This window comes from Amblyomma mixtum, chromosome 2, assembly GCF_055824585.1.
Source record: "Amblyomma mixtum isolate Tamu chromosome 2, ASM5582458v1, whole genome shotgun sequence".
Classification (NCBI taxonomy): Eukaryota; Metazoa; Arthropoda; class Arachnida; order Ixodida; family Ixodidae; genus Amblyomma; species Amblyomma mixtum.
Genome location: NC_143013.1, coordinates 226,849,263 through 226,863,325, shown reverse-complemented (window position 1 = coordinate 226,863,325; position 14,063 = coordinate 226,849,263). Strand labels below are relative to the sequence as shown.

Below are 14,063 nucleotides of genomic sequence, written 5' to 3'. Positions count from 1 at the left end.
CTAGCATATCTTTGTCTTGGAAGAAAGGAACACACCTTGAGGGCACTGTCATTCATTCATTGTGTTGACGGCCACGTAACCTCATGATTTAGTGAAGTCTGACGAATAATAGTAGATGATGCAGTGCTTTCTACCTGTCCACAGTGGCATGCTACAGTGCAAGAGCAGCAGTGCAAGAAGACTTAAGTCTTCGGAGCTTTAGTCCTCTCTTTCTGTAAAAACTTCGATAACGGGAGGAAGTCACTGGCGCCGAACTGGTATGTCGGTGAGGTCGAATTTTTAAGATTGGATTGCCGTTGAAATGGTGCTTAATGAATATCTAAAAGTTCGAGGTTGTTCGCCAAGTTATTCATGCGGAACAGTGAATGTGAAGGACTTAACCAACCACGACAGACTTTCGAGCAGCGTGCAATATAAGGGCAAATTCTTTTAGTGGCGAAGCTATAATGTCTGAGGCGGGTTGCGGCTGGCCACTTATCCTCGTAGCAGGTACGGACAGGACCGCTGTGAACACCCGGCTCACTTTGCAAAAGGTTTCGCAAGTAAAACCTTGCTTACAGTTGATAGACAAGACAGAGCTGACAGCACACGAGGATAAATTCAGTAGGATTCAACTGAAGGCCAGGAGAATCCCGCCGCCAGCAACTATTAAAATAGTAACAAAACAACATATCACAGTGAAGTATAAAAAGAGTATTTAGATGGCGATGGCAGCGAATTGATGTTTCTAATAAGGCCACTTTTCTGAAAACACTAGATGCGCAATCTGTTTCACGTCAATATATGTGCTATGCTATTTAGTTTAACTGTACCTGTATTGTACACGTAAGCAATACTTACAAGGTGCTTTTCTGAAGTGGCAATGAGTCGTTTGCAGAAGCGAATCAGCATTTTCGGGTTCCTTGCATTTGAGCGGGATATGTGGGATATTCTGAGGCGTTTTAGTGCAGTTACAGCACCAGCATTCTTCCATCAGATCCAAACCAAGCCGCGAGATGCTCTCGGAAGTTCCTGTCATCTTCTGAACTAATGTCTGAAAAATAAATACATACCCAATAAATGTGCTTCATTTGTGCCGCAAAATATTAGGAAGATATCTTTGATGCCTTTAAATCGCCGCTACTTCCACTACCATGTAGTACCTCAAGAACATGTTGTGTCCAAAGTTTTAGCTCTTTTTTTAATTTCAAGAGTTTGTCTTGTGGCTTAAGGTAGAACAGTGTTTTCAGAGCAAATTCATAGCACAGAGTGCACCAATATATGTGCCGAAGTGGAATGCGTTTTCGTGAAAAAGAAGTTTCATTTGTTGGAGAGGTTTACGCGAAACCACTATAGAATGGACCTATAATTTATTTCTAGCCATGTGTCATATCTCGTCACCCATGTAGAACTTAACTTTTCTCAACCTAAGTAGAGGTTTTTGCACAGTTTACACATCAGGAGCTGCGCTGGGCAGAGCGAAGGTCGCACCCTACCTAGGAACGCAAAATAAAATGAATAAGGGTAAAGCAGTGCCTCATTCTGCTAACTAACAATTCGCCAACAGAATTCGTATTTGCGTAGACGAGGCGAAGACAAGTCCTTCTGTAGAAACGTCGGCTAGGAGACTGAGGCGCGCCCCGAATCCCCGTCTAATTTTTTCTGTGCTTTCAAGAGCCCCGTCTTACTCCCCACTCTCTATCACTGCACACACCTACGAGATAAAAAAAATGAGAGTGGCGTCTCAGAAACGAACTATATGCTTCCTTAATACGCGTTATGTTATTATAAAGTTTTTTCTGAAGACCGGTCAGAAACCTAGATTTTATTATAGGTTGCCTCTAAAACGCAGTTGCTGAAAATTTCAGTCGAAATTCTACAACTGCTCCAACTCAAAAGGACAGCGTGCGAGCAGCCCTTCTTCGTGGCTAGTGACGACCACATCCTTCCAGCAGAGTACACATGTTCACAAAGCCAGCACTGAGGCGGTATTGCTTCCGCAGAGACATGTCCGCTTACAGCGGTCACTAAACAGTTCATTAATAAATTTTGTTACTGGTTTTTGGCATATATAAACGATAATTCTGAGCGAATATTATCTTGTTTGGGGTTATTTTCTGACAAGTGCGTTATGCACCGGATAATTACCAGTGGCTGCGAACTTTCATTCCTAAAAACAAGACCTAACACGCATGAGTGGAGTTCTGATTGTAAAACGAATTTAAACTTTATAAGGTGCGATCATGTATGTTTTAGAAAAAAACAATTGATTTTCAATACATCGTTTAGAATGCCAAAAAAACTGGCATTAATACAGACATTTATCTGAATCTACCTTCCCATGTTTCAGGCATACCGATCATAGTAGCACTTACGCAAATTCCTTCTTTGCTTGAGAGATTGCAAGAAAGGCACTGGTTGACTGAAAGTACAGGTGCGTTGCGTCAATGAAGATGTATTTTGTTGGTGCTGCAACCCCCAAACCCTGACACGAGCGCATGTAAAATGAGAGAAGACCGAAGACCACCCTCAAGCCCACCGCACATTCACCTCCTCACGCGGTTTCACAGCGTTAGAGTTGCCAACTTCCGCCTCAGGATGCGTAACGCACCTAACTCTGCGTTCGGAAAGTGATCGAAGATCCTTTAGGAGAAGCGCCATCTGCAGGGGAGCGGTCCGCCGTTCGGTATATTAGGGACCTGAGAAACTGGATTTCGTTACACTGTACGACTTCCCGGTACTTTCACACAACATTTCTGGTGAGATTATCTGCTTGTTTCATATAGCCAAAAATCGAACTATTTGAATTTAATAATAACAAATCAATGTTTCACTGTTTAAAATGACTGCTACTTTCAATTACAGCGCAAGCTGATATAGCTGCACCACATGGTATACTATAAGGGTAAGAGTTGTCGTCCATGCTGCTGACTTCAGACGGGTATAAAGAGAAGCACGCGCTATTGCGCAAGCGCCGGTCGCCCATCTCGTCGTAGCCGTCGGAACCAACCAGCCGAAACCAAGCTTTTGTTGTAGCTCTAGCTTAACGAGAGATCTATCTCGTAGTGATGAGGGAATGTAGTTGTCATCTGTTGTTACCTTTTTATGAGTTTCTCGTTCTTTTAGCGTGCGCATTTGGTATGCACTGTACCCCGCTTTCTTCTACATCGATGTGTTTTTTACAGTGCGTTGAAATCTCTTCTTTCCAAAAAGTCCTCAATGGAGGAACGTAGCGCATCCCTCCTTGCGGTAATGCATATTTTGGGCAGCGCAAGATGCTCGAACGAGTTTTTTAACGAGAGTTTTTTGTTCGAAAAATGTCTATGTCAAGGTGATTTGCAGAGGTTTACAAGTAGTCAGTTGCGACCCGTGGCGGCTGGCGCCGTGTTTTACTTAAGTCGCAGTCCAGTTCAGATATTTTTTCCTTTTAATTTGAGTCTCCAACAGTGCTTTGCTTTTGTGCCTGTGCAAACTGTTGTTCTGATTTCTTCACCCTTCTAAAGACATAACTAGCCTTGTTCGTCTGGAATTTGTTAACTTTATATGGTTGCAAGCACGCTTCCAAATGCCTCTAATATTTATGGGTGGGCTTACCCGCGCCATTTATGGCTGTGAGCAGACGATGCTAACAAAAGCGGAGGGAAGCTGTGGCACCGGTCAGAACGAGCGCTGTGCTTGCATTTTACGTCATCGCAAAGAAGTGTTCTGTGAATCCGGCGAACAGCATTTTGATATTGGTCTTATTACAGTAGAAGTTCAAAATATTTGTAACCGCTTGGTAACTTTATAGCTCGTATGTAAGCTGTTATAGCGGACCTCCATCTGCATCTCCCCGAAGCGCCGATCCACGTCACCGCGGCGCCACTCCTCCTCACTTCCGCCGAACAAGTAGTCGTGACGACCGCCACGGATGAGGCTGCCAGACGTCTGCCACCGAAAGGCCTAGCCCAAACCTGCAGCTATGCGGAGCAACAAAGTGCACGTGCTCGTTGATGGTGCATCTGTCATGGCTATAGTTGATACCAGAACTACTGTTTCCATTATGTGAGCAGCTTTTAGGTGTTTCCGTGGATACAAAGAAATGCTTTGGTGGGACAATAATGTCCAGGTTTACAGTGCGAGCGGAAAACTGTTGCCTGCTATTAGAATGTGCGCTGTCAGAGGTGCAATGTTCAACACGGAAATTGCGGTGCTCTGCCGATCGACACAGAAAGTCATCCTTGGGATCGACTTTTTGCGTACATGCAGCGCTAACGTGGACCGTCACACCGGCCAGCTAAGCGTCAGCAATTTCCCCACCCATGGCCATATGGAAGACTCTTGAAAGTGTGTTCTGTGTTTTTGGTGTTGCCATCATTCTCATTCATGGGGTCTATACGTACCAGTTGACTGACTGGATGAGACCCTCGAAGTATCTGATGCAACTTTGGAACCGACCCATTCCACATGCATGAACAAGAATGCCTTGGTTTTTCCTGCCACGGATTCAATCGCCTAAGGTAGCACTGAACTGTGGGTAGTGAATTGTACAACATAATTTGTAGCTGCGCCTCAAGGCTTGCAACTTGTTTCATGAAGCCCCGACTCGCCAGCATCTGTCGCCTTGGTTACCGACACATCAGGCCCGGCAGTGTCCGAGTCGTACGAAAAATTTCCATTATTCTGCATGGTTCAGAACTCGTTGTCCACGCATGAGCTCCGTGCTCTGTTCGGCATTTAAAAAAATTTGTAGGCGGTTCTAAGCGGCTAAATAGTCTCTGTCTTCAGGAAGCAGTACATTGCACATAAAGAAAAATACAGAAGAGAGGACAAACACGGTACAGGAGTCGACTTTCATCTGGCGTTATTATCCTTCTGCGATACCCCTGCGTATTTGAATTTCACATCCAGGCAGACCAATTTCCATTTTACCGTCTCGGACCCTTCACAGGACGGACATTGGCGTTTCACATACAATCCGAGAGAAGCCCTACCGCGCGTCACCATCTGAACGCACGGTGATCACTTAAAAAGTGAACGAAATTTTGACCAAAGGTGTTATTTAAGAGTCGTCGAGTCACTGAATTGCTCCAATGTGTCTTCCGGGGTCTTTGCGCTGATTACTGTCGTATGATTGCCATCACAAGAAGGAATGTATGCCCCCTTCCAGCACCTAGGATGCGATCGAAAGCCTAATTAAGCCTCTTAATTATCTTCTGCTGGCCTCCGATTGGTGTAGTGGCTAATTTCTATACATCCCGCGGACGAAGAGAAAACTGCGTTTATTACACCTGGTCACCTTTATCAATTCAGTCAGATGTCGTTGGTCCTTTGCGATGCCCCCACCTCCGCGAAGTATAGCTGATGCTGTCGACACTATATGCTATTGACACTATACTTCGCTACCTCAATGATGCTGTCGTTTTCGAAAAGACGTTCAGTGAGCACAACAACTGTTCAGCTCTCGTCACGGACTGTATGCGCAAGGCTGGACTTGTTCTCAACTCGAAATTCCATTCTGGTGGGTGTCGAACGTTAAACATTGTAAACCTCGTTGGCAAAGGCGACGTCCGAGTTAATGCCACCGAAACTGCAGCAGTCGAGTCGTTCAATCGATCTCAGCGTATTTGGATCTGTGTGGCTCCTCAATTTTTTTTGCTTATTATCATACTTTCGCGGCTTTATTCATCGCTTTGTGGATATCTTATACATTCAGACAGTCCTCCTTCAGAAATGTGTTTCCGAGTGGACCCTTGAGAGCGACTTCACCTTCCGGCAACTGAAAATCCGTCTCCCATGCACCTTGTGTGACCACCCGAAGCTCTAATTGTGCAAGGGAGCGTAGATCTCCTGGTCCTATTTCCGAAATCTTCTGTGAACTGCTGGATCGTGGTTTGCGGTGACCTCCTTACTACGGCCCATCTCTCAGCTAACGTGTATCATATGTCTTCGTTTATGCTCTAATGATATGCTCTGATCCACAAATTAGAGATAATGTTTAAAAATCCACCGCTTGAGTCATGGAGCAGCTTCTCCGCTCCTGCACTTCACAATTTCGCCATTCAGCGCCTTACCATCCATAAATGAGTGATATAACTCAGCGCAAGAAGAAAATGATCACCAACGTCGATAGCAAACCATCATCAACATGATAGCAAGCTAAAACAGGGGCCATTTGGTTCTGCATTATGGTTTACTGCGTGCAACCAGACCACACTACAAAATACGAGACAAAGAAACGAAGAAGAACCGCCTTTGCCAAAAGGAACCGAGCAGTCGTGTAGGCGGCCGGAGCGGGCTTGGCTCCGAGCGAGCGGCGGCGTTGCGGTGTCCGGCGCTGCTCGCTGCGCCCTGACTGCGAGTGTAAACTCGTTTACATAAGCTTTCGCCTTTGCACTCTTTCCTTTGGTCATAAGCAAGCGGGTTGCGTTTGCGACAAGCTCTTTGCCAATGCTTTTGCTATAAAGCCTTCTAAGATCGAATTTTGGACGCCAGAATATTGACACTGTAATGGCCATCCAATTATTTGAGCAGTTTTGTTCGGAGTTAAGCTATCAACTGTCTAAGGCAATAACTTTCTTCAGTGGCAGGCAGGGTGTCACGTTGCCGTAAGCTGCGTCCAGTAAAAGCGACACTTCTAGTGTATCACGATTTATTCACTTCATATTTAAACAACTATTCTGTACAATGGTGCACAACAGTAAAGACGAATTTAAGGAGACTCCTTTTGTTACAAAAACAAAATTACAAGCTACATTACAAATATCTACCACTGTCTACCACTAAGTAGGAATTCGATTCTTTTAATACTGTGAAGGTAGACAACTTAAACAAGTATCGATTAACGCAAACAGTCTACTTCTGTTATCCTGACGTGCAAAATTTGGCCATCTCAGGCATCTTTAACACCAAATGTTATTGCGTACTGACAACAACTGCTTTTTGGGAAATCCTTCATTTCCGCACATATTACAAACATCAGTCATTACCACACAAGCGGCCATCAACGATTAATATGTACAATAACACAGGCAATAGAAGTTCGAACCCATTGCGCTAGTACAATGCATAATCATGAACCATGTTTTATCTTATCTCTTCTGCTTTCTTACTTTGGTTTCCTTTTCCTCTAGCACAAGCGTTTAATGCGTGTTATTTTGATGCCTTGTCTACTGATCTGTCTGTGTTCGTATCTAAATGTGACGAAGACGATGCATCTGTTAATTTTTCCTCTCAAACAAATGGTTTCTTTGATTGTTTGTAAAACTTATTTCTTCCGGTTGCGGTCTACATTGCGGTTGCGGTCTACAGAACATACCTGTATATATTTTTTCTCTTCGAAACATTGCATGTAATAGTCTCACGGGCCTTGTCAGGTCGCTTACTCGGCTTTTAGACCAGGAGATTATCCATCTTGTTTCAAAGGGAACAAAGAAAGAAAAATAGAACCCTACAACTAAGCTGGCAATGCTTACTTTTTATTAATTATGAAGGAAATGAAATCTTTATGATGTCGGGACCTTCGGAAAAATTTTCTCACCTTGCGACGTCTTAAAATAGGCATGTAACAGCGCTTGTGCAAAGAAATATTCATTTGCTTCGATGTGTTTGTGTGCGTCCTTTCCTGTAGGCAGTTAGCGCTTTCAAAACGAGAGAAATCTCCCCAGTTCCCTACACAGAATTTTCATGTAACGCCGTATAGCCAATTTAATCAGACTCTGGGTAGCCTTCCGAAGTAGATTGTGCGCTTTCTTCCGAGCTGGACTGCTCTTCCACATCATCAGTTGACCGTCTGGATTTTACTTTTCGAGGCAGTCGTCGCACAACACGATAGAGTACACGCTCCCTCACGGTGAACTGCATAAATCTTAAAGTGCTGCAAGAAGTGCGATGCTTCGGAGTTTTCCGACTGTACATGCGGCCAGGGTAGAAGTACAGCTCCTTGCTCCAACCAAAATGCATAATGCAGGGCGTCTTTCGGCTGCCATCATGAGAGGCTCGGCTCAGTATGACATCATGAACACGGCTCATAAGTTTTGCAAGGCTATCAGTATGAGCATGCTCTAAGAACACTTCGTACAGTGCCGACAGAAACCAAGAGCCACTTTCTTCATTCTTAAGCTTCAGATAGCAAGGAATGGTGGCATACGCGATGAACATGTCTGACCACGTAGCCGTACATTCTGGTGTCTTGGAGGCTGGTGATGCGTTGCATGAGTCTGCGGACATGGAGACAGAATCGGAGTTCTTCGTCACTGCGGAGGTAGCGCCGCTGTAGTTCCCTGTGATGATAGCATCATGGATATTAAAATACAAGAATTATGGAAGCATACCCACCGCTATTGTAATAGTAGCAACACATTTGATTCTAAATTGATGTCAGGCACTGGTGATGATGATGATGATGCGTCATCAGCAAGGTATTGATTAGGAGGGATATATTTCGGTAATATTTCGGTAATATTTCAAGCTCTTTATAAATGTGGCACAAATGCATGGATAGAAAAGTGCGTCTTATCAAATGAGCCTTGAGCCTGCCGAAACGACCTTCAGAGGTAACCGGCATTTCTACAGAAAACGACCTACGGAGGCATGTCTCGCTTGATGCCTTCGAAGGCGTTTTGGGCATTGTAGCGCTTCTAGCATCACAAGTGGCCTGTAGAGTTGGTCAGATTGGGATACCAGCAGCAGCGCGAAAAGTTTCTCACGGTACCTATAGCAACAAGACTTCCAGAGCCGAATTACGAGCCGTATTATTGAGCACGCTAACATGGTTAGATAAGGGGTTTGTAGGGATCCGAAAAATGGCATGTTAATAATTACGTCCATCGTTCTTATTAGGCCTGGCACTGGCGAACAGTCTCGTGGAGAGGCTGGATGGAGCATAAATGCTTTTTCAACTAGAGGGAAAGATCGCACCAGGTGAAGCTCGATAAGTTGAGCACAATGCGACATCCGCTTGAGCATATCGTGTGTGCTCATAGACGAGTGAAGCCAACTAAGTGCTACTGGGAATCACATGGCCTACTCAGGAGTATTCTTTTCGCTATAGAAACCTAATTACGCCGCCGCATTTTCTGCTGACCCAGCTGGCTGCTGACCCGAAAGACGCGGGTTCGATCCCGGCCGCGGCGGTTGAATTTCTTTGAAGGAGAAATTCTAGAGGCCCGTGTACTGTGCGATGTCAGTGCACATTAAAGAACCCCAGGTGGTTAAACCCCATAAACAAAACCGAAACCAAAACCAAGCATTTTCTCAGTGGTTATGGTGCTCGCCTGCTGACCCGAAAGACTCGGGTTCGAACTGGTCATGGCGGTCGCCTTTCGATGGTGCCGAACTGATACAGACCCGTGTACACTGTGAAGTTAGTGCACATTAGAACTCAAGGTGTTCTAAGCTATCTGGAGCCCTCCACTGCGGTGTCCCTCGTAGCCTGAGTCGTTTTAAAGATATAACGCCATAAACCAAACCAGAATCCTGAATAACCAGTGAAAAAGTCTAGAAATTTAGCTACATTTGCACAGCCGTCGGAGATGTTTGCACGGAGCTCTCGTTTACATAAAATACCTTTTTTACCGGATTCAACGAAAACTTTCTAAAATACAAAAGCTTCGACGTGACAGTAGTGCTGCTTCAGTATCCCAAGGCAAATTACAGAAGACAAAATCCCCTTTTTCTCAGGAACGATCTCGCCTGAAGCTAGCACGTGGTAGGCTCCTTTTATTGCCGTTAACCTTCAGCAACAGCACCCGCTTGGCACCTACATTTCGGTTTATGATTTATAAACCGAAACGCAGGTGCCAAGCAGGTGATGTTCCTAAGGTTATACGTGATAAAGCGGTGATGTTGAAGGCGTCCAGGAATAGGAGTGCGGGTTAGGCTTCCCTATGACCGCTGCTGTGCAAGCAGTGTTTATCGTCTTTCCTCATCTGGTCGCAAAGGTTTGGCTCAGGTATGACTTTCATTTCCTATATAAGCTGACGCTTAATGCCCTCCATTTTTTTTATGTGGGAATCTAACTCATCGCACGAGCTATTGCACCTGGTGCCTAGCGGGGATGCTTAACGGCAGAGACAGCATTCACGAAGTACTTCGTTTCAAGAGGCCCCAAATTTATAGAATTAGCCAAAGAAGCCCACGGAATAGAGATTCCTAGCAAAGATCTAACAAAGCTGCTGACTGCCGTTCATTTCGCTGAATTCGAGGTTGCACAGGCCACTATCCAGGGGCTTCGGAGCCTCAAGGCTAGCATTCCATAACTAAAGTTTTGGAAGTGACGTGTGTTAATGCGGCAAATGCCTTCGTGCGCAGTTAATATTTGAAGTTCGTCACATGAGCTGACGCGTTCCGACAGACCGTATGCGTAATCTTGGTTACAGGATTGGCCTCCGATAAAATTTCATTCAGTTGAAAGTTGGCTTTCGTCCTGTGCGTTTGCTGTCACCATTTGTGCAGTTTGGAAGTGCAGCTTTCTCTTGCCGGTACCTGCTGCTAATGGCTCACCGGCGATGGAGACAGGGGGTTTTCTGCTTTCTAGAAGTTCTTTAGTTTGGTGCTTTATTCTTCCATTCAAGCTCCGAGTAGCACAGAAAGGGCCTTCGCAGCGATCAGTTGTCAACGCAGACTTGCACAGTAAGGTTTGCGTTGCTCTATAAAACTGAAGTCTCCACTTCACCAGCTTTTGCCTTCGTCATAGACGCCGAAAGAAAAAGAGGCTTAGTTATTTCACCAGGAGACAAAGTTAGTTTGCTTTTTGAGCTCCGATAAGAACCTCAAGCTAAGGGCACTGTGCTGCATTGCGGGCAAAGGCGATGAAATCATTGAGTCGGCGACGCAACATCCAGCATCTGCGAGCGCTTGTACAAAACCCTCGAAGAAAAAATTTTATTTTGATTTTAAAGTCTCTACTGCCTCCTAGATAGAGGTGAAGTACATACAAGTTCTTTTAGCGCGTGTGTATATATATATATATATATATATATATATATATACAGCGAAGTATACGCTTCGTTAAAGGAAACATATTTATTCAACTCGACGTTTCGATCGGAAGACCGATCTTCTTCAGGAGTGATTTTACATTGTGAATGCATCCCCTTTTATAGGGGCGGGCACAGAACAGGTAAGTGGGAAACACAAAGCACATAGCAGAAAAATACGCATAAAAAATTACGCATAAAGGCGCTTTCCTAGTAACCCTGGATGTGGTATCACTTTACACTAACATCCCACATGACGACGGAATTCAGGCAATGGTTGGATCATATAAAGAATACAAAATTCTAGACACCCCTAGTCCAAGTGCCGTCGAGACACTTGCAAATTTGGTCCTTAAACTTAACACCTTTGAGTTCAACAACTCATATTATCTTCAAACTAGCGGTACAGCTATGGGCACAAAAATGGCTCCAAATTACGCCAACATATTTATGAACAAAATTGAATCTGACTTTCTGTCCTCATATCAAACAAAACCAGCTTTTTACAAACGCTTTCTGGATGACATATTCATAGTTTGGACAGAAACCGAGGACGAACTCATCCATTTTATCGCCTCATTCAACTAAATCCATCCCAATATCTCTTTCACACACACCTACTCAACCAATAAAATTAACTTCCTGGATGTTCTGGTTCGAGTAGAAGGAAGTACATTAATCACTAGTGTCTATAAAAAACCCACAGACAGACAACAGTATCTTCATTTCAACAGCTGCCACCCACAAAACTGCAAAACTTCAATCCCATACTCACAGGCCATCAGATTCAAACGAATTTGCTCACGATCGGAAGATTTTCACGAAAATGCTAATCGCATGCGGGACACTCTAAAAAAACAACATTACCCGTCTTCTATAATCAACGATACCATTAAAAAGGCAGAAGCAACTAATATTAATCATGTCATTAAGGAATCTCAGCCATCATCACAGCGCTGTAATCGTATACTAACCTTCACAAGTAATCTCCCGAATATTAACAAGATCCTAAAAAAAACACTTTAATATCATAGAACAGAGTGACCGTCTTTCAAATATTTTGACAACGGTCCCCCAAGTAACATATAGGAGACCAAAAAATCTGCAAAACCATGTTGTCCATTCGACAGTCAATAAACCGAGAGCTGTAGGTTGCACACCATGCAAAAAAAGTCGATGTCAAGTCTGCAAACACATGGAAACCACGGCACTGGCTAAAAGCACCCATTCAAATTTCAAGCATTCTATCCGGGAAGACCTGAATTGTGATTCCAGCAACGTGGTTTACATGCTCGAGTGTGGCGACTGTCGAATGCAATACATAGGCCAAACAGACAATTCCTTCCGTTTCAGATTTAATAACCACCGCTCACATATCCAATCCCTCCCCAACCTCCCTCTTTCGAAACACCTCCGCGAGAAAAGTCACGAGTTTGACAAACTTAAAGTAACAATAGTACAGAGTGGCTTCAAAAACACTCGTGAGCGCGAGCAACGAGAATCATATTTTATTTTTAAATTTAACACAGTACAAAACGGCATTAATGAAACTTACGGCACCCTCACCTCTCTTCCGAGGTCAGGGACCTACGAAATTAAACAAAGCAACACTGACTAAGTCGTCTGAGGTCATACCCCTTTCTGCATGCCACACCTGTGCCACACCTGTGCCGTTCCCCCCCCCCCCCCCGGGTGTGCTCACCTTGTGGTCACGCGAATGCCGCACAAATTTCTTTTTTTATTATTTTTATTTTTTTCCTTTTTAATTTTACTATGTAAGCTCACATTTTTATATATTTGTTCTTATAGTTTTTTCTTTTTTTACATTCCTTCCAATACTTCTCCTCAACCAGGGTTGGGTGCACTATAGCTGGGTGCGAAGAAAAAGCACTACTTTAAAGGTTTTCTTTTACCTATTTCACTTTTTTTTCGAGGTTTCTTCCTTCCTCTGTTCATTTTCCTTTTTTTTCTTCTTTTTTTCTGTTGTCTGCTCCCTCTGTTGGAGGGGCATATTTTATATTTTTTTTGCTCTCGCGGCCAGGAGAAGGAACAAGTTTTCGCATTCTTCTACGAAAGTTGTTGCACGGCCACGCACCTGTCGAGCACCTCCCAGCTGGACACGACTGTCAATAAGCAAGCCTGTGGTGCTTAACAAAGCAGAGGCCGCATCTGGACATTGTATTTTCTGACTGAGTACCTGTTCCTCGCACTCTTTTTTTTTGTGTGTATGTGTGTGGGTCGCACTGCCTCTAATAATTTTTTATGCGTAATTTTTTATGCGTAATTTTTTATGCGTATTTTTCTGCTATGTGCTTTGTGTTTCCCACTTACCTGTTCTGTGCCAGCCCCTATAAAAGGGGATGCATTCACAATGTAAAATCACTCCTGAAGAGATCGGTCTTCCGATCGAAACGTCGAGTTGAATAAATATGTTTCCTTTAACGAAGCGTATACTTCGCTATATATTCTTATAAGCAGTCTAGTACTTCACGCTTTCGCAACCTATTTTCTTCAATGGCTGCCACTAACGCTTCAAGGAAAGTTTTCTGGAAATTCCCACTCCACGCACCAACATGGGCCTTAATTGGAGATTCGCAGACCAAGCATCTGTACAACCATTTCGACGCTTCAAGCTTGTGCGCCCCGGCCTTCATTTCGCTACCCGCAGCCGGCATCAACGATGTGAGAAACCTGCTGGACTTGGTGCCTCCCAGTGTCACCGGACTGATCCTTCATTTGGGTACGAACGACATCTACGGTTCAAGCATGGACACGGTCCTTCGCCACTAATGAGGAGGCCCTAAAGTTTATCCGCAACGCACGGCCTAAAATCGAGGTGGTGTATGCCACATTAGTATTACCCCGGGCCCCTAACCGCCGACGAGGTTCCGGAAATAGGCGGACAGTGGAGAAATTCAATGAACGAGCCATTGAGTTCAACTGTAGACTGGTCCAACTGTGCGCCAAAACCCGAGATGTGTTCTACATCCACCACTCCCTTGAAGCCTTCCCCGCGACCAGAGTCCTAGCCGCTGACGGGGTGCACCCAAGTTTTGGAGGCGTTTCGGTGCTCGCCTGGAATATTTACAACCTTATCCTCACTGCCAGACAACACTGCTTGGTCCC

General features: G+C 44.4%; 1 protein-coding gene across 4 annotated transcripts in view; it reads right to left on the bottom strand.

Annotated features, from left to right (window-relative positions):
- The window catches only part of LOC149362797 (caspase-3-like), a 51,712-nt gene that overhangs the window by 7,786 nt on the left and 29,863 nt on the right, over positions 1-14,063 (bottom strand). Inside the window, exons 7-8 of one of the 4 annotated variants that reach the window (XR_016289051.1) lie at positions 8,139-8,240; positions 841-1,033 (exon numbers count right to left, since the gene is read on the bottom strand). Coding sequence is in view for 3 of the 4 variants with exons in the window: in XM_089573228.1 (XP_089429354.1) it covers positions 7,666-8,240 (575 nt within the window). In the remaining variant the exon portion in view is untranslated. Of the gene's footprint in view, positions 1-840; positions 1,034-6,508; positions 8,241-14,063 lie in introns of those variants that run through there. The other 3 variants (XM_089573230.1, XM_089573229.1, XM_089573228.1) reach the window with 3 other exon arrangements.